We start from the raw sequence: 20,756 nt of genomic DNA, 5'->3' as shown, positions 1-20,756 counted from the left end.
ACAGAATGATAGCTGCAAAAATAATTTTTTAGGACACATCTCAAACTCAAAGCACCCTGTTCCTCTACTCATAGGCTGAGGTGCCTCTCTCACTCTCTTTTCCAAAAGCTTGATAAACATGTTAGCATGTTCTTGGAGAAGGAAGAGAAGTCCCTAAACATACCATCATCTAGCAGATAGCTTTCCTAATAAGGGTCATACATATACGCAATTATATATAGTCTGGAAAAAAGCAAGCCAATCATTTTTGTCTACAGCATGGTTCCTTGAAATGTAGAACTGTTTAGTAATCTCTTTCCCTGTCTTACAAGATCTTTCTCATTTAGCAGCAGTGTCACTTCTAACACATGGAGAGGCCAAAGGAATGTAACATATTAGAACAGCATGTGCTTGGACAAGCGTGTCATCATGATCTTGCAGAATGAAAATAAATGATGCGTGCAGCAGAAGTAAACACTAAGCCTTGGGTGGTGAACTGGGAATTTTTTTTTTCTTTTCCTTTTTTCCAAACAATCTTAAGATGGAAATGGTTCTCAGGGATATAGAACAAACACATGGCTCAGTGAAACCCACAAAATGTACAATCTGCTGCAAAGTCTGCTCAGGAGCAAAGCATAACTAGTAAACTTACGGAAACTAACTTCCAAATGCTGAGAAGAACGAATATACAAATAAATGCAATGGCATTAAAAATAGAGGAACTCACTAAAAAGAAGTATGTTTCCACATTCCCCACCATCCCCTGAAACAACTCTAGCTACCTAGCCTTCAGCTGAGTATGAGGACTACCTTACCCTGATCTGTCATCTCTGAATCTCAGATCTGCTGTGAGTCTTCAATGTGCCTAAGGATTTCCTTCTCTTTTCTTCCTATCTGTCCTCTATGGACACCTTTTTTTTCATAATGAGATGCTCATGATTGCACCAAAGCTTCTTTGAAACTAAAAAAAGTAACTGAATACAGCTTTATTCAACATCAGAAAGAGTGGGAGAATCCAACCTGGTTTTGCTTATAAATTATTCAAAAAAATAAATAAAAAAAAGTGCAGTCACGAATTCATGGGCTTGATCCTAATTCCTTTGAAGTCAATGGCAAAGCTCTAGCTGCCTTCGATGGTGGAAGGATTGGTGCCCATCTGGCACCAATTTCAGTAGCAGGAGAGTCTCTGTTAGAGACAGTCAGGAGTTTACTGACAACTGGGTTTTTCATCAAAAAATGCCAGTTCATTAGAACTGAAATCCTTCCCTGGAATATGCTAGTTTTGACAAGACATCCATCAGGAAATTTTCTCTCAAATCATGGATCAGCTAAGAAACACAGCAATGACCCAGGATACAATGATTCAGGAATTCAGGCAGGTGCCTCCAAGTTCAAAGTCCCTGCTCTGCGTAATGGCAACTGGAGACCTGAAAATCGACTGCCACTTTCATGGGAGAAAGCCACCATGCCTCTGGCCATGCTGAGTCTCCCTCACTCTTTCTCTTGTTAAACGGAAAAACTTTTCAATGATGCTATTTGAGGAATACTGTGGAAACTGTTGAAATCTCCAGAATGTGCAGAGAACAAGAATCCCTCTTTCGATTGACCTCAAGTGTCTGGTACCTTGAGGTGCCAGTTTTGCATAGTAGTTTTAAGTTTTCTAGCCTATACGCTCAGAGGTATTATCAAAATAACGCGTGGCTGCTGAGCCACAGGACAGTCATCATTGCACTGAGTCTGCCCCAAATACAAAGAATTGCAACAGTTCACACCAGTTACTGCAAGGAAAGGAAGCCCTCTAAAGTAGCTTTGTGCTGAAATTCAGAAACCCTTCACTTGCAGAAACTTTCACTTTGAGCCATTTGGATCTTCAAACCTGAGCACGGGCTAGAACAGACACTGCAGTTCCTGGAGCAGAGCTGTGCACATTGCAAGTGAACAAATACCACCAATGAAGGCACAAGATCTCTTCAGAGTCAATGAACCCATCAAAATTGGAGTATTAAAGCAAATGACTCCCAAACTAAGGCATGTGACCCCAAATAATTATCAGTGGGCTTGTGAACCAGGCAATACTACACTCACACTGTTGTGAGAACCCTTGTCTTTTTCCTAGCAGCACTGGCCACAAGTTACCTGACTGTACATAAGCCACAGGCTGCTAGACACTACATTGTGCCCTTTTGTTCATTCTCTGAGATTTGTTTGGAAAACAAGACTGTAGTTGTAATGTTCAGGGTTGTATGAAGGAAGCAACAATATCATAATTTCTTTTTTTAAGGAAAGCACTTGCTTCAAGCTTATGCTGATAAAGTATGAAAGAAACATTAAAAAATATATATGCTGAAGTACTTTCTGAATTTGATTACAGGAGTGTTCTGGTGGACAATGAAAAAAAGGCCTACATATACCCCACATGCAATGTTGCCTGCAGAAAGCTTAAAGCTGGATAAACCTGAGAAGTTCTTGGAATTACAATACAAGGAGCACACGGGAAAGCCAAAGTCATTTTTCTAGCATTGCAAGGCTTCACCTATATTTGAGCAAGCAAGGAGTCTTTGTCGAGGTGATTTACAACTTTGTGTAGAATAAAAAAATCTCATGCAATTGGGGAAAATTAAGTTTTACCTGCTGCAACTGAAGATTACTCGTGGGGAATTGCACACAAATAAATGTACTGCTGTCTCTATCTCTGATAAAACAGCGAAATGAAGGATGAAAGCAAGTGCCAGGAAAAAGCTTTGGTTCAATTGTTTGTAAAAGGAACTTCAAGCAGACATCAGCACTAAAAGGTTGTGATAAACAGTCCCTTAGCCTGTGTGCACTATATATAGGGAAGAGCCATTTTTGAGGACAGACTGTTCTGGCTCCTGCTTCCCAGATACAAGACAGCAAAGGAATGCTGGATGTGCTACAGGGCTATTTGCAATAGAATAATGTCCCATGGGACTGTATCGTTAGATATCGTGTGCAGGGAGCTCCTGCTACAGTTGGCTACAGAACAGGGTTGCTTGTGGTGAAGAGCTGCCCCATCAGTTCTGGGTTCACACTACGTGTTTCACTGAGAGCAAGTAACATTAAAGGATCTGAGCCACCAGCTGAGCAGAGTTATGAAAGCTGCCACTCCATCAGAGAGCTGTGTCTAGGCTTTGGATTCTCTATTTGCCAATCTGGGTGAAAAAAATGGTTCGGGACATGATGTGCTGTTGTTTCAAACAAGAGCCTGATAACTCCCTAGAGGGACAGTACTGAAACGTTTCAGTGAAATGGGAGATGAACTATGTGCAAATGGCCACAAACCAGGATATGGTGATCTTCTGTGTGACAGGGAGATAGGACTTGCCTATGCAGATGGCATTTAAAAAGAATTTTTTCTGAGAGAGGCAGAAGTTACCAGCCTGCATTTGTGTCTCATAGTTGCCCTATCCTGCTATTAAGCTGTAAGCTCTGCTTGAAATTATTTGTGCATTTAAAGTGCTTCCTTCCCGCACAGATGTGCTGATGCCTGGTAATACAGTGCAGCGCGCTCTCTTTCAGTGGGAGCACTAATTTGCATCCTTCTCTTCCCTGCATTTTTTACACAATTTTTACACAAGTTTGTCTTACCTTGGAGACCTTTATGCTTCTGTCATATTTGGTAAAAAGTGGGAAATAGATTGGAAAGGCATTAGGAAGGAGTGGCTGTTAGACATGGCATAACCATGCACATCTCAGTTGTTTAGAAAGCCTGAGAAAGCTCTGAAAGCTGGTCTGTAAGACAAGAAAATGTGTTTTCTGGGCAACATGATGATGTAATCAGGTTCACAACCCTCCCCCCTCATTTTCTGGAAGAAAAATCTGACGAAGCTGAACTATGATGCATTCCCTCAACTCTGCAAATTCTTGACTGAAAATGGCAGCTTTCAGCTTCATGTTCACAGTATGACTATCCCTTAACTAGAGGAACCATTTGCAGCCTTCTTGGGAGAATCAGAGATACTAACATATGATTGGGTGCAAGGCYGAGGTCAGAGTCAAATGTTTCTCAACTGACTTGTCAACAGCTGCAGTCAAGAAGTTCATTGAACTCGCTGGCTATGAAACTAGAAAATGCTATTTGTTCTACTTCCTGAAATTGATTTCTGGTTCAGTGTAGAGGACACGTACCAAGCTCTGTTGAGTCATGCAGTGAAACTGCTAGTAACTTTCCCTCTTGTATATGTATCTAAAGCTGGATTCATGCTCTGGTTTCTCTCAAAGAGTGCTCTGCCATGGATGTCACTGTTAGATAAGAGGTGTGCCATTCCATCAGCACCAATGAGCTTTGAGCAGATCTGTCAGGGTGCTCAGGCACATGTGTCACATTACTGCAATAAAGTATGATGATTGCTGGCATTAGTCATTTTTACAACATCCATATGCAAATGTTGTTTATGTTAGCATGCTACAACTGGAAGGAATTTGGAAAACCACTGCTCGAGGCCATGCTGTTTGAGTTCTGAAATGGCAAGATTAATGGACTAACAAAAATTTGCACAGTAGGAAATCTTTCTGAAAGTGCAGAATACTGGTTTGGGGGGGGGAACTCTTCTGTTTGTGGAATTACTCAAGCTCACATATTTTTCTAACACATTCCTTTTTGAAAATGGACTGCCTTGGATTGCACCTATATTCTCTAGGCAGAGAGACAACTTGTCCCGAGGGAACTGAATTTCAGAATTTCCTTTTGCAAACTGTGACCACACCATGTGATATAGTCACGCAGAGACATTTGTTAATAATACTTTATTATTTTTGTCATTAAATGCTGAAGAGCTCCCACCATGGATCAGAACCCCATTGTGAGAAACACTATAAAAACATTATGCAAAAAGACAGCTCTTGCCCCAAAGAAATTACAATCTAAAATGAAGACAAGAGACAACATATAGATACAGATAAAGTATAAAATGAGACAGTCTTGTCAACCAGATGGGCAGAGAACTTGGCACACCATGAGTCTTCTGTGGGCATTACAGCAAAAAACAATTTTAGAAAGGTGTCTGGAGAAGCAATGCTGATGCAGTTGTGCAGATGTTTTTGAAGCACTCTTCACAACACTGAGGAGCACCATGGAAGAAAATAAGAATTTCAAAATCTGAGAAAAGTGACTGGCATCACTGACTGATCAAAGTCAGGAGCTGATTTTTCAGTGGTAAATAAAAGATTGTAGGTAGAGTAAGAAACGAGTAATCAAAGGTCTGCAAATGAGGGCAAGTTGTGTGTGTTCAACATGATAAAAAAATGGCAGCCAGAGGTCTACAGAAACAAAGAAGGGGCAGCAGATGAGCACTCTGGAGGGATATGAATGAGGCAGGTCTGCATTTGTTAAGGATGGAAAAAAGGATGTTGGAGTAATCCGGATACAAGGTGATAAGTGTTTGATCTCTGTGGATGTTCAGCAATCAGGATCTGACATGACCAAAGACTAGGTAGGAGTGCCAGTCGCATGGATGAACGGAGCCAACTGTGAGGATGATTCCCACTTGCAACATCTTTATTACTTGCCATGAAAGCACATTTAACTCTCTGTAACTAATGACCAAATGGGAATAGTCACACACACAAATCTGACAGTGCACTGCATAGAAACCTCTGGTACGCACTGAGCAAAAGTTGCTCTATGCAAAAGCAGCCAGATGCATCCTCAGAGCAGCACGGAGCTGCCTTTGTTATGACCTTAAATCTTCTTTTTTTGAGTCAGATTCAGTCCCCAGGAGCCCTCTTGTGCCATCACGGACATGCAAATAACAAAAACTAGAGGTGGCACTTGAGAAGGAGCATGGCCCTGAGCAGCTGCTGCAGAGAAGCCCCCTCCCTTCCCCCAGTTGTTGTGGTGCAGAGAAGCCCAACATCGAGAGCTTCCAGACCTTGTCATGGCTTGGGGGACTACCAGGAACAAGGTATCAAGCACCTCTATAGCCCTCCTTCCACCCCAGTAATTCATATATTCAGGGAGAGGAAAAACAGGCAGCCCCTGACTCAATACAACCACACTTCTCTCTCTTGAGCAAAGACCAAAGGAAGGAAAAGGCTTGGCTGGGAACAAGCAAGCCTAAGTACTAAACTGGAGCCAGCAGAAAAGATGGCGAGGCCATATTTCTACCCTCAAAGAGAAGACACGTAGTCCCTTCTCCTGGGGCAAGAGAACAAAGGAAGGAGGAGACAAGAGGAAAGCAATCCCCTGTAAATTCCATACTCTGCTGCCATGGTAAAAGCAGATCAGAGAAAAAGGAGCAAGGAGCTCCCCAGCAAGAAACACCCCACCGAGCCTTACTTCCCCACTGACAGCAAGGCGGACAGGGTTTGAACCAGGAGCACTCTCCCTCCTCCTGCAAGGCTGCCTTCTTCTAGAGAAACAGGTAAGGGAGGCAGAGCTCCCTCTGCCCTCAGTTCCCTCTCTTGAGCCACAGAGCAAGAGGAGAGAGAGTATCTCCAGTGTGAATCCACCACTGCCTGAATTCTCTGGTGCCTCTCCTGATTTGCCCCAAGGTTTCCAGAAAAATTCTATTATGGCAAAATTCTATTATGGAAACCTCTCTCATGAAACTTCCTGCCAATCTGATTCAATTGTGCCTAAACAGATTGGAGGGCTTCAAAGTCAGATTTAGAGCAGGGCACTCCCTCCAGCCTTACTGAAACTGAGGCTAATATTATTAACCTTGTTTACAGAGTACCTAGTGCTGCTTTGTCATAAAATAATAACTAAATAAAATAATAAGATAATTTGAGGGAAGACCAGGAGGAAGAGGGGGTTGCTTGTGCATAGCCAGTGCTCCTTACCTCACTGTTTTGATGTGGTGTCTTAGAGCACAGTTCACCGACGGTATTGCCTACAGAATATCTGTGGGGTGAGGGTTGCTGCCTTGGTCACATTTCCCTGAGGTATAAGTGGCCAAATGCCCTCCTCTTCCATTTTCTGTCCCCTCCCCTGTGTCAGCACAGATGTTCACGTGGTTATGCAGTAAGTGGGATGAGGGAACAGATGTGACTGAAAACTAAAAATTCAAAGACAACTAAAATGAGTAGCTTTCCACAGGATGCGTTCCTTGATCCATCTCAGCACACAGCCATGTGTCTGGTAGTTCTGGAACAAGGGAGGCAGCAGGAACATGTTGTCACAGATAAAGGAAAAGCAGGACAATCCCTTTGGCAGCAGCCCTTGCTTTTGTCAGATTAAAATAACCACAGTATCACACCCCAAAATAGTGCAACAGAATATAAAAATAAACAGCGGTTAATCTAGTTTGTAAAGGAATAAAGGAAATAAAACCAAGAACTTGCACCAAACACAAAGGAGCGAGCATTCAAGAATCCTGTGCTCTCTATGACAAAATCTGGAAAAGATGGAACTACCCAAATTAATTCCAACTCCCTCCTCCTGTTTCTCATTTTTGTTTTTAATTTGCTTGTACTGATTCCTTCTCTAGTTTTGTGAACTTGGTTTTCTTGACACTCCACACTAACACCTAACAAAATGTTAGGGGATTTGAGACTTAATCCAAACATCTGTTTTTGGCATACATAGTGACATTTTTGGGCTAAAAATCAACTTCACATGTTATTTTTGTTGTTTGAGGAAAGCATTCTGTACATATCTGCACTCCTGGGTCTCTCATGCGTAGTATAGAGAGCGCTCAACCATTCCAGGAGCTGTTGCAGTAAGAAGTAGTAAGCAAAATTCATAGTTTCATCCTATAAGGAAGGTATTGTTCTTGAAGCTACTGTTTTTTGAAAGTTTTAAGGGTCAAGCCTAACCAAACATTGTGACTCTTCATTAAGGCAGAATAATATTTATGTAACATGCTATCTTCTGAGAACTGAGACAAGGGAGGGCTCTAACAGGCATCCTCCAGCAAATCATATTGCATCCATTTACAGTGTTATGGACACCAGCTGTCCATCCCGTCCCTCTGTTGGAGGCTATCACACCCATAACAGGAATGGCAGAAGACAACATGGGCCTCCACCTCCTCCAGGCTTGTTCATATGCTGTTACTCTAACAGCAGGCCCACTTTTCTTCAGCAATCCTAGGACTAGTCCTGGGGCTGATGTGTGGAAACATTTTGTCCTCTGCTCTGAGGGTGGTGGCTGTCAGCAAAGGGGCAGAGAAGACAGCTGATTTGCCAGGGAGCATCTCCCAAAGCCCTAATGCACTCCCTCTGTGGCTGCATTTTGATGGCTGATCTCCACTGTTAGAGTTTTACAGAACTAGGAAAGCTCTCCAAGGAGGAAGCTAATTAAGACATGTAACATACAATAACAACAACAACAGGAAACAAAAAGAAGAATGTCTGTTTGAGAAATAATGAAATCCTTTAGGATATTGTTTTTAATTAACTGCTAGACAAATTCAGTATCTGTTGACATTTAGCTTCTTAATATACATTCATGCATTAGCTTTAGGTGAGCGAGACAGATTTTCTTTTCAAAAGAAAAGAGACCCCAAGAATTCAGTGTGGCTGAAACAATCTTTAGAAGCTGTCAGAGGTGATCAATGGCTGGAAAAGACAAAGCCTCATTCACGTGACTCCTCCAGAGAGCGACCAGATTACTGATGATGTGCTCTAGAGCTGCCTCAGGACCCTGGGGCAGTGTATACACTGAAAGGGAAATGGCACAGATGCCCTCAGAAACCTGTGCTGCTATTGAACCATATCACTCTGAAGTGTGATGTAACAGAAGAACATTAACTTTGAGGCAGAACTCAAAACTCAGCGTAGAAATAGCAGAAACAAGACAGAATGGCATGTAGGAATGAAAAACATTTATTTGAATGTATGCACAGTTCAGAAGTGTTGGAAGTAAAGGGAAGGGCAGATGAGTAGCACTGTATGCTAATAGCATTGGGGAAGTGACAGCATATTTAAAACACAGCAAGGTCACTCTCCTGTCATTTCACGCTGTGGAAGGATGACAAACAGGATTTTGCAGGGGAAGTGCTGCAAGTCCATAAGCGGACTATGGTCAGAGATCAAAGTATTGTTATCATATCAAGAACGAAAGTCAGTCCATCTAACTTAGGTACCTAACTTGCAATTCAATTTTAGGTACCTGGTAGGTAGAGCTTCTAGGAGGAACTGGAAATGCCCAATTCAGATACCAAAATGATATATATGCCTTTGAAAGTCTCAGGAAATGGGCTTATTTGCCAATGTTGGGTGAATAAGTTGGCTAGACTGGAAACCTACTAATAGCCCTGCAGAGTTGTTTCTGTAAAATAAATCTAGGAAATTAAGATGTTACTAACAGGGGGCAGGTGGGGAAGATATTCCTGAGTGTGACAGCTGACCAATTTCTAGTTCAGCAGTCTCTGAAACAAGAGGTGCTAATAGTTTGAATGTGTTTTTGATTGATAGAAAAATTGGTCATAATGTAGAAATCTGAATTGAACTTAATTATGAGTTCATTTATTTGAAAGTAAATAAGAGGACAAACAAGAAAAGACCTGTAACTAAGACTGCCAATTTCAAAAAGGCAATTTTTCACAACCCATGACAATGTCTACATTTACATGCTGCTTCACACCACAGCTCATCACAGGTGTCATGATTGGGCTGGAGAACTACTCAAATGTAACATGGCTCTCACCTACCTCTGTACTCAAATTTCCTTTCTGTGGTGTCTATCTGAGACAAATTTGGGACATAAGTGAAACATGCTCCCAGATACAGACACCAGAAAGCAATCCTGCATCCACTTGTACAGATGTAGCCTAAGGGGAGTGATTATAAAAGGTCTATGGAGCCGAGGAGCTAAGCTAATCTAACTCAGAGGGAGCCTGGAATTTGTCTAAGTCAAAAGTTGACAACGCCAGGTGAATTTGTATCCTAAGGATGGAGGAAAATCTCATAGAAACTTGTAGGAATAATCACCTCAAAAAGGATATTAGAAATTAACAGATAACTTAAGAGGAATGGAAAGAAGGACGGATCAGCAAGGAAAACTTTTGACTTAAAGGTAAATAAATAAATAAATAAAGGAGAAAAAAGAATTGCCTAAAGTCATACTGATTTACATTTTACATAAGATATTAAAATAAAGAGCAAAAAGTTCTTTCTTTATATAACCAAAAGGGGAAAGAAAAAATTGAGCCATTATGTAGGTGGGACAGAGATTAAAAATAATGTATATATTACTTCCAAACTAGTGAGAATTGTACACCAGGAGAAGGTTTCCAGTAGCAGTATGAGATGCAAATACAATTGTGAAGATATTTCTTGACTGACTTATGAATAGGATTGTATATTACCTGATTGTCCACAATAGCTAAAGTTTTATTATGCAGAAATGACTGCCATGTGTTCTTATTAGTAAAGAGAAATATGTATTAAAGGGTGACAGCCTGCACTAAGAACAAATGTTATTACACAGAAATCCTAGACCTGTGGAAATGTCTTTCCTTTGGGCTATACCTTTCTCAGGTGGAGAACACAAGAGTTTTCACTGGGAGACTGGTAAATGGTCAATATATTTATATAAGCTAGAGAGATTGAAACTGGCAAAAGCAGTGAAAACAATACACTGAGAAGATGGATGTATTCCAGAAGTGTGCAACAGACACTTACCTAAAGTTTTCCCTAATGAATGGCATGACATTTGGATGTTTAATCTGCTTTCCCCTTCCAGGTGCTAATGTTCTTAGTTCTGCTGACTGGCACCACAATTATTTGAAGTTCTTTGCATTATTTTACTTGGCACGTGTGAGCCAAAACTTTAAATCAATGACTTTTATCCATGGATTGACATGAAAATAGTAGTAGGTGTATAGATTCCTACCGAGGTCCCTCCTGCAGCCTACAACACAACTTCTGCATGTCCTACTTTGAATGAGGAACATGGAAAATACAGATTTTATATCGCATTCACATAGAAACCTGGTACTAAAAAGTATCATTGGAATATTCTATTACATTGTATGCAAGAGGAAAACAAGCAGCACCAGCTTTTTAGATACTATGAACATGCAAGAGTGAAAGTCTTAAAACAATGTAATTATGAAATTTGAAAATGCATATCAGTAACAAAGCTTTTCAATAGAAATTAGCTGAACACCTCTTAGAGCTTACATTATTGTCAGCTTAACAAGATTCTTATTCCATTTTTATCTGACACACAAAAGGAGCAAGAACAGAAAAAAAAAAATCAATTCTGGTGTTAATGGATATAATTCTTAACTCATTAGTGTTACACYTACTTACTACTGGGATAAATTTGCCCCTCTGAGATTTAGTAAGTCAGCTTTTCTAAAATCATCTACCGTTTCACTCTATTCACCTTTCAAAAGCTTCCATTTTTATTAGCATTAAATGATATTAGTAAGACTAAAATGAGCCAATTTGGCAGTCCTGAAAGACAGAGATTGTACTTTCTTTTTGGAAAGGACACCAAAGAAACTTTACTCCAGTGACTGTCTAATGTTTCTATTTTTTTGAAGGATGTCATAAAGGCGACTCTGAAAGGTGCAGAAAATGCTGCCATAGAGACCACACACATATAAATGAAAGGTCAGATATCAAGGCTGAATTAATTTTGAGAGACCCATAGGTACCTGTCTGTCCTGTAGCTGAACAGAGGAACCAAACAGATTTAGGAGAGAGAAAATGTAGACAGGGTAACACTTATTCATTGATGTTGAAAATGATCAAAACATCTATCACAGCTAGAAACACACACACACACAGATTTGAAAAAAGGCAAGCACAAAATCTGCCATGCAGACTGAATACCAGACCATGGGCCACACCACCAGGAAAACGTATAAAAAATACTGAAGTTAAGCAATAGCCGGCTGGGCTATAGGAAGGACTTTGCTCTTTTAAAGTGATTCTCTGAATCTTCCTCTTGGAGTAGATAGTTATTCTAAGTCTTCAGAATAAAAACACACTGACACAAACACACATACTTAACTATTTGCCAGCTTTTAACCACAAATTCTGCTTGGAACAGGGGTCTCTGTGACGCTATTTTATGCCCATGTCTGTGATCCTGGCAGATATGCTTGCATACCCCTGTATGGGTTAAACTCTTTTTAAGATAACTGGAAGATCAAGCTGTACAGCACAAAAATCATTAAACGTGCTGCTCTGCAAAGCTAATTTCATCATGTAAAATGACTGTTTCCTTTAAGAATTGCATTTGGCTTTGGCTTCTTCAATTTTTACCCTTTTGGCCAACCCCTTTTTAAACACTGACTTGCAAGGACTCTTTTTCCCCTGGGTCTCATGGGAGCCTCTGGATCTATGCTGCAGGGTCCTGAAACCATCAGATCTGCCCATTCTCCTCCTCCCTCTTTCTCCTAGACCCCCCTTCCATCTTTTTTTCCTTTTTGACTGTGAAGAACAGAAGATCCCCCTTACGCTGCTTTGCTGCTCTGTAAAAAGAATTTTAAAACTCCTAATATTATTTAATCACAGCTTTCAGTGCCCCTGCTGCAATAAAACATAACAATGGGCTGGCACTTCATCAATAGTAATTTGCTGACATCACAGTCACAGTAGCGCTGGACATAATTGCCCTGCTCGGCCGCTGACTCCATAAGGTTTCTTGATCTCAGTCAATACTTCTTTGTACTGGGGCTACAGTGAGAATTTCTGGTCTAACAACTCAGCTTTGTAATTTACACTTCCTGACCACCTGCGCAGGATCCATCCCTCCAGTTAATCAGCATACTATTGCCCCCAATTTCATTCCTGCATATTTAAATTAAAATCTATTCTTCATTATCCTCAATTTTACACATTWAAGCACAACACTTAACTTCCAAACAGAGATAATAGCTCCTTCATTCTTAATAACTGCTAACTCAAAGACAGTAAAATAAGAGAAACTTAGGACTTTGAATTCCTTAGAGGTCCAAAGTCTTCCCAGCAAGAATAGGATCTCAGACCACACAGATTATTAATAAGATGTTTATTGCAGGACAGAAGGCACCTTGAGAATTAATTTGATTATGTTGTGTTTTTTCTGTAGACAAATAAAACATAAATTATCACCCCAAATGTCTTCTACTGGCAATGAAGGACAACAACAAGTAAGAAAAAAATAGTGTAAATTCTCACTGACAGAACATACGGTGTGTGAGACTCTGTAAAAGTCACCATTGTGAACTGCAAATATTTATTACTTACACTATCGGAGCTTCCCTGAATTTGAGACAGAGATGACACTATAGAGACAGGAAAAAGCCTCTCCCCAGAGAGCTCTCAGACAATGTTTCAGATTGGGTGGCTTTGCAAGTACCCTTGCTGAACATTTAAGGAGTAAGACATAGAAAACATGCCACATTATACTGTATGTTATATGGCTATGTGGAAAACCGCACATAATAATACTGAGATATGGATGTTCTAAAACACCACAGGGAGCAAATATATTTGATATCTTTGTCTAGCTTTTTGTGCCACTGCTCTGTGAAAACACAATCTTGCTTTAATAAAGTGGCCTTCACAGGCACAGCAGAGTCCTTTACAGAAGCAGACCACTGTAAAATTCAGTAACACAGGGTGGAAAGAAGATGAAGGGAGCCTAAGAAGACACTGCAGCCTTTTATGTCAGCCAACTGACAAGCCCAAGTGCTAGAAGCCAGTGGAGCCCTGATTATGAATTTACTAATTGCTTGCTCTTCCTGAGAGGCACCCAGGAACAGGTCAGGCGGCAGCAGTAGCACTGCAGTTCATCCCTCCTTCCAACCCCACTGTGGCTTACAAATGCAAATGTTTTGTAAGAGTACTTGCAAGAGCCTTTCTTCTAAGTATCCATGTGTGGGGTGCAACAGAACATTTCCACAAAAAATGTCTCACCAAAGGTGGGGCAGAACAAATATTATACTCCCCGGTCATAGTTCCGGCAGGCTCAACTCTAAGATCCCTGAAGAAACCAGCTAGTTATTTTAAGGCCTGGAGTGCAGTAGTGAGGCTCTTGTTTGTCCCATGGGAGGAGCTGGGGACGCTAGAGCCGGCCATTAGAGATGGACTATGGGTTGGAATTCACTCCATCCAGAGTGAATGGCTTTGGAGCCAACTCCATTCAAAAGCCCATCCRCTTTGGCCGATCGGCTCACACAAGTGAAAGACTACCAGGCAAGCTAAGTTTTGCTCACTCTGCACGTTTGGCCAAGATTTTCAAAACCACTTAATGAACTTGGACACACTCAAGGAGTGTTTTTAGATTCAAGTACTATTTGTTCAATGGAATTATTTTATAAACTTTGATGTTGAGATTTGCAAAACTATTTCGGGATTTGGCCAACTGATTTCTCTTAGTCTTTACTATAAAGTAACATCTGAACCTGGCAACAGTGAGAAACTTGCAAACTCCAATAGCTGCATAAGCTCATTTCATAGTCAGAACAAGGCCTCCATTCTCTGGGATATAGATGAAACAGGTGGCTGATGTTTTTGTCTGGAGGATTATTTCATGTTGGCTTTACAAACCACAGTAAAAATCTTCATGCCCATGTCATCCAAGTATCTCATTTGAAAAGTCCTTTAAGCCTCCTGATATGAAATTTATATAGATAAATATATGTATGTGTATATACATATAACTGTATGCATAAATGTATATCTGTATTTATTTTCTATATATGAATGTATATGCACACACACATTCATATGTCCCTTGGTCCTGCGTGTCTGGCTGTTTGCATCTGTTTAGAAACTTCCAGTATTGCTGTTCTGATTCTGCACAGCGATATCTCTTGTTCCTCTGTGGCTGCCTGGGATGTGCTACCGCTTGGAGAACTTCAGTGAGACACATTCCCAACAGGCTGTTTTCTCTGAGGCTTGGAGCCCTTCATCCTAAGAGAGCAGTTATTAAAGGGAGCAGGCATCTAGGGGTGGGAGAGGGATCAGTAGACTCTACAGTGTGTAGACAGTGCAAACACATACGGCCTGCAGGCAAAACTAGAGTTGGGGAAAGGTCGCAGGGTGTAATAGTGGCTGGTGGTGCAGAGGTCCCCATTTCACTTTTTCTGTAGCAAAGTTCAGAACAGTCACATTGCAAAACGGGACAGGAAAGAGAAGGGAAAAATGATGAGATCTCAAGAAACCCAGGTCTCCCATATAATCACAAGAAACCAAGAAGGTCTTACGCTTTCAGAACAGAAGAAAACTAGTCATTAACTTATGTGAGGCAGCTGGTTTCCCAATAACAGCTCCTACACATTCTGGTTTTAGTATTATTGTTCTTGTCAACTGTAGGAATGCAATATATATAAAATGACAGTTTATTCCAAATTGGTCATTGTTGGAGTTAATAATTAGGCAGTCAAGCACTAATTATCTCTGTTTTGTCTCAAACCATTAACTAAGAAATTTGGAGAAGTAATTTTGGAGGAACGCCTTAAAGCTGCAAACAGTAGGGTGGGATCTGCTGTGCACACAAGAGACATCACTCTGAAGAGTTACACCAGCATAAGCCTTGGAGCAGGATCAGGCCAATACTGTTGTATGGGAGCTCTGAATATCAGATGCAGAGTGGCAGCACGCTGCACTGGGAAAAAATATGCACATGTGTGGTGCTCAGCAGCTCTTTGCAGCACTGGTTCATCCCTAAAAGAGGAAAGCTCGACGAAAGCATTATCTGGAGCTCAGAGAGCAGAAAAACTCTGACAAGGCCATCATGAGTGCACATTCATGTAGGGGTCACGGGAGCTCTTCTCCTGAGCAGGGGCTGGCTGGCTGAGCATAGGCAGAAGGATGTACAGGAGTGGAAACAGGTGGCAAAATGGGACTGCTCAGAGGACATGAGACCTAAGTGTTTACTCTGAAATAAACGTCTCACATGAAAATGACTTAAGGAAAGTGCTTTGGATAGGGACACTCTTCAAGACTTCAAACATAACTGAATCGTGGAAAACATCCAGCTAAAATAATGCTGCAGATCCAATATAAAAGCAAAACAGATGGATTCTGACCTCATGCAACACTTCCAGAATAAAAACCAGACAGATGAGAGCCATCATTGATAGGGAAAGGCCCAAAGAGCCTCTCCTCCCACCTGGGAGCCCAGGTGCAAAAGTTGCCCTTATAAGCGAGTCATTGCCTTCCCCTATGGAGGCAACTATACTAGGTGTGCTTGGGCCAGAGCCCACACTGGGCAAAATTTTCCCCTAGCATAAGTCAAAGGGTTCTGTGGGAATCAGCAGAAATATGCCGAGCTACAGGAGATGAGAATCTGGCCCAGGCATAAGAGACTTGGGCACAAGGGTTGAGCTGTCAGGGTTCCCACTGAGGCAGTAGACACCTGTAACGCCCCCTCTGAAGAGCTGTGCTTTCCAAGCACAGCTGAGCCAGCCCAGCTGCTCCTCATGTGCTTTCTGACATCAACGGGGATAGCAAAGTGTTTACCGAGAATGTAAAGAATGGGAAATGCCATGGCCAAGGGAATGCAGGGAGATGCAGAAGGCTGTCAGCAGCACACTTCTCTTCTAAGGTGAGTGAAAAATGAAGCTGCATAGTGAAATCCACTATGGTGACCATCCTCCCCTATTTTCCATATGTATTGTGGAGATTACACTAAAACATGAGATGGGAACAGTCTAGACAGTTCATAGCATATATTTTTGCTGGCTGCTTTAAATTGACCAAGATGATAGCATATTCACACTGTGTCTTAGAGCAGAGCACCCAAACTTCCCTTTTCAGTTATTCCAGTACAACTTCTCCTCCTCATTTAAGGATCTCCAAGGTTATCCTACTCCTGTGGGTGCTAAAATAAACACAGGAGGCCAAGAAAAGCTCACACAACCTCTCATGAACTTACCTCAACATAGAGGATAGGGAAAATACCAATCTTGTCTCCCAGCATTCCTTCTGCCCAGTTATCATCTACCCTCCTGATGACAGTCAAAATTTCATCCTAAAAATCAGAAACAAACAAAATACATAATCAGTTTTTTCTATAGCGAGATGCCAGTTTTTACAATTACCCACGTGACAAATAGTAAGAGGAACAAAGACCGTAGACCACATAAAAACGCTACCTGAATCTTGAGCCAGCAGTGCCCCAAGCCTGTCCTCCAAAGTGCATTAAAGCGACTTACAGACAGCTGCAGTTCATGCTGGCTGCCAGCAGCTCCAAAGGCCTGGGCAAAGCAGGTGGGAACAGGCAACTTCTGTTTTCACTAGAGGGACAGGGAGAATATTTGGACCAGGAGGTAGCCTTTAACCCAAAGGAGAAAACTCTTTAGCATAAACCAGCCCCTGTGCTGTTTTATGCTAAAGAGTCTATCCCAGTGCTTGGCTGCTCCAGAAGAAAAATCAAAGGGAAGTCCCAGTAGAGAACAGGTAGACGTCCATCATGAAATGTAAGGTATAGCACGAAGTGCCTAGCAACTAGTCTGCACTGCTGACACACTGAATTTCAGTGTTTTTTTTTTTTCCTCTTTGAAAAAATGTCAGGAGGTGAGAGAGCAAACCATATAAAAAGGCAAGAATAATATAATGAAAAATAACTTGCATTCAACTGTTGCATTGGCTTCAGTTTAGATAAAAGTTAGTTTTGCAAAACCAATGGCATTTTAATATTACAGTTAATCTAAGCAATACTACAAAAATCTCAGCTGAAGATGTCCTTCTTATGATTACAAAAATGAGATTAAGAAAAGTATAAACAATCAAGTTTCATACTGTTCAAAGGTTCTCTTGATGGAGTCAAAATCTAAAACTCACCAGTGATTAGAAAAGCTCACACAACTTGAAACAAACCCTGAGTCACTCTTGTTTGAGATGCTTAACTCACCAGCTGATTTGTGCTATTATCTGTGTGCTTGGGTTTGTCATAATAAACTAGAACTTGAAGGAGCACCAGTTGTTACAAATACTGCTGAAGAAAACCCTCTCTCCAAGATACCGTTTGGCATACTAAGATCTCATGAAGTGTTTCCTGTGACTAGTGGAAAGCAGTGGGCTGAAAGAAGTTGTAAAGTTAAGTTTGCTGATGTCACTCATTTTCTCATTGCTTCCAATCTTATTCCATTCCTGTGCAGAAATTTAAAACAAAAAAACAACAAAAAAACCCTTCCTCCAGAAGGCTCATTAGTGTTCTAGGAAAATAAAAGCACACTTATCTACATATGCTATCTAACCATCCATGTTAATAATCTATCCATGCTAGCTGTTCAGGCAAGGGGAGGTTTTTTTGCAGCTACTTCTCACAGAGGGAGAAAAAACATTCAAATTCCTAAACTAGAATGCATTGACAATGATTTTAATTGCTAGAAAGTGATCAGAGCAGTGATGTACTTTGCAGATTTTGAACATGTGCATTTTGAAATAGTTTAAATGTTTCCCTTGATTTATTCATCTCAATGATCCATTATGGGAAAGCTAGTAAAAACAGCCACAGACTGAGTCCTTCAGCTATTTATTACAGCTGGAAGGATGCACAAAGAATCTGTGCATTTAATTTCCTGAAGAAATGGATAGTATTCCCTTCCAAAGCCCAGTCTGCATGGACCATTTTTGATCTGTGTAAAGAACTGACAGTAATATGGCTCTGTAAAGTTTCCACATGCTCTTACAAAAGACCAATTATCATAAATTTAGAATGTAGGCAAAGGGGGTAAATGAGGAAAATAGAAGACTGAATTGCTTCAAGAACCTGCCATGGTTGTTCAACTATTTTCTTAAAAGATTTTTTATAAAACCCAAAGCATGATGAGTCTATACTTTCAAGAAGATATATATATATATTTAATCTGTGCGTGCATGTATAAAAATAAAAAATACACATACACACACACATATGCATATATATGCACACACAAGATTAGATACTAAGAAAAATTTTTCTAGCTGTAAAAACACTGAAGTGCTTGATTAGATTTCTTAGAGAACCTGTGAAATCTTCTTTCCTGGAGCAGACTGGACAGGCAGCTGGCAGGAAAGATCTATCCTGAGTTGATGCTGCTCTAGGATGGGGCAGGGAACAAGTGACCTTTCAAGATACCGGTCAGCTTTATTTTCAATACACACATGATATCCAGGTGCATTTCTGTACGCTTATTTTAGCTTGGCTGTGCCAAGTCCGGCTGCCTAATGTGGTCATGTGTGAGACAATCAGATAGCTGCATATCAAGAAACATGCTGACATTCAAAATGTATATCTTTGTGGGAGAGCAAAGTGCAAATCCTTGAGAAAGAATTCCATAGTGGAAAACATTTTCAGAAGGATGTTGAAAAATTCCAGGAATTACAGCAAATCCTGAAACATCACTGAAATTCTTTATTAGTAGAAAGTTTCACTGAATTCATAGCACACGACATTGTTCTACACGCTGAGCTGGCAAAAGTTTCAGCATGAACTATTTCAGTACCTTAAATTAGTTGGATAGCAGTGCTACCTATAAATTCCTAGAAAGGTTCCCAAAAGGATCATGAATAGTAAAGAGCCACAGATCTCTTGGCATGCCACTTAAGCCTTCTGAACTTCACTATTTCACATATACTAAATTGATTTCCAGACAGCATAAGTGAATCCAAGCCTAAAATCTCATTTCAAAAGCCAATGGTATGTACTATAGTTTGACACGGACACCTTGTGCCCTTTTTTTGCCTGTTGCTGAAATCTCTAATTATTTGCTCTCTCTTACTTGCTAAAGTCTCTCTATTCAGCAGTGCCTGGCAGCCTTGCCACAGGCATGTAGGACCTGCAGTTCCAGTTTATAACCATTATCAGAAAGGAAGCCAAAGATAAATCACTTAAAGTCTGATTGACAGAGAAATGAACCCTTTTGTTGAGGAAACAGCACAAAATTACGTCCAATAACAGACATGATTCACAGCCTGATTTTTACTCTAGTCGTTAACGGCCATTAACGAAGCAATACAAAGCAGATGCATTTGCTAGTCTGTAGAGATAACAACTCCATCTAGCACACTGGGGAGATTTCAATGATGGCAGAACGGCAGCACTGCACGGCGCTCTGTGCGCCTGCCGATGACACTTGCCAGCTGGCACGAGAATCCCAATAGCCGGCTACCACAATGACAGTCCCACTGAAAAGCAAATGCCACTTGGATTGAATGCTAAAGGGTTGGGATGTCACTCTGTAGTGATGAACTGGTATTGGAAGTGATAGCTCCAAGACTGGCACAAAACTTGTTAAACACTGCTGTGGGCTGGGAATAAAAATGTTGGAAAATGAAGGAAATAATGAGAGACTGATGTGATTAAAAATGTAATGAGCAATAAAGCACAGGAAACAGTTGACGCTATCTTGACAGGTTTAAAACTCATCTACCACTGGGACAGAGCTTTCAAAGGGCCACATGAATCCCTGCATGCAAAGAGTGGTCAAGCACCAAGATAAAACTGTGGGCTAAATCTGGACTCAATCTAAGCCTGGAGTAACTACACAGACAGACAACAATGCAATTGCACCAGATTTACACTACTGTATCTGAAAGCAGAGTCCTTTTGTGCATGGCTTATACCAGAAAACCTAGGATGGATCATTTTCTAAAACAGAGACAACATGAACCCAGGCTTATACTGCGGTAACACATAAGAGGACATTAGAAAGTTGTGTTAAATGAGTATATCCCAGAGGCATGCAATGAGACTCTGTAGGCCGCATGCTGGTTGCAACCATGCTCATGATAATCAGGAGTAACACTTCTGCAGCTGCTGGAGTTAAACCAGTGCAAAACTGACACCAGACTGGAACCAGTCATTACAGAGAGCAAAATAACTGCTGAATGACTGATTTGGCCGATCCCTGCCAAACCCTGAGGAATAATACATAAGTTGA

The 20,756-nt window shown here is 40.9% G+C and overlaps 1 protein-coding gene across 1 annotated transcript in view; it reads right to left on the bottom strand.

Annotated features, from left to right (window-relative positions):
* The window catches only part of SH3RF3 (SH3 domain containing ring finger 3), a 109,406-nt gene that overhangs the window by 68,558 nt on the left and 20,092 nt on the right, over window positions 1–20,756 (bottom strand). Inside the window, exon 4 of the mRNA XM_026055355.1 lies at window positions 16,766–16,861. Coding sequence (XP_025911140.1) covers window positions 16,766–16,861 — 96 coding nt within the window. The remainder of the gene's footprint in view (window positions 1–16,765; window positions 16,862–20,756) is intronic.

The sequence above is a fragment of the Apteryx rowi genome, unplaced genomic scaffold, assembly GCF_003343035.1.
Source record: "Apteryx rowi isolate R43461 unplaced genomic scaffold, aptRow1 scaffold_123, whole genome shotgun sequence".
NCBI classification, from domain to species: domain Eukaryota; kingdom Metazoa; phylum Chordata; class Aves; order Apterygiformes; family Apterygidae; genus Apteryx; species Apteryx rowi.
The sequence above is the reverse complement of the archived record's forward strand: the minus strand, read 5'-3'. Positions and strand labels throughout refer to the sequence as shown.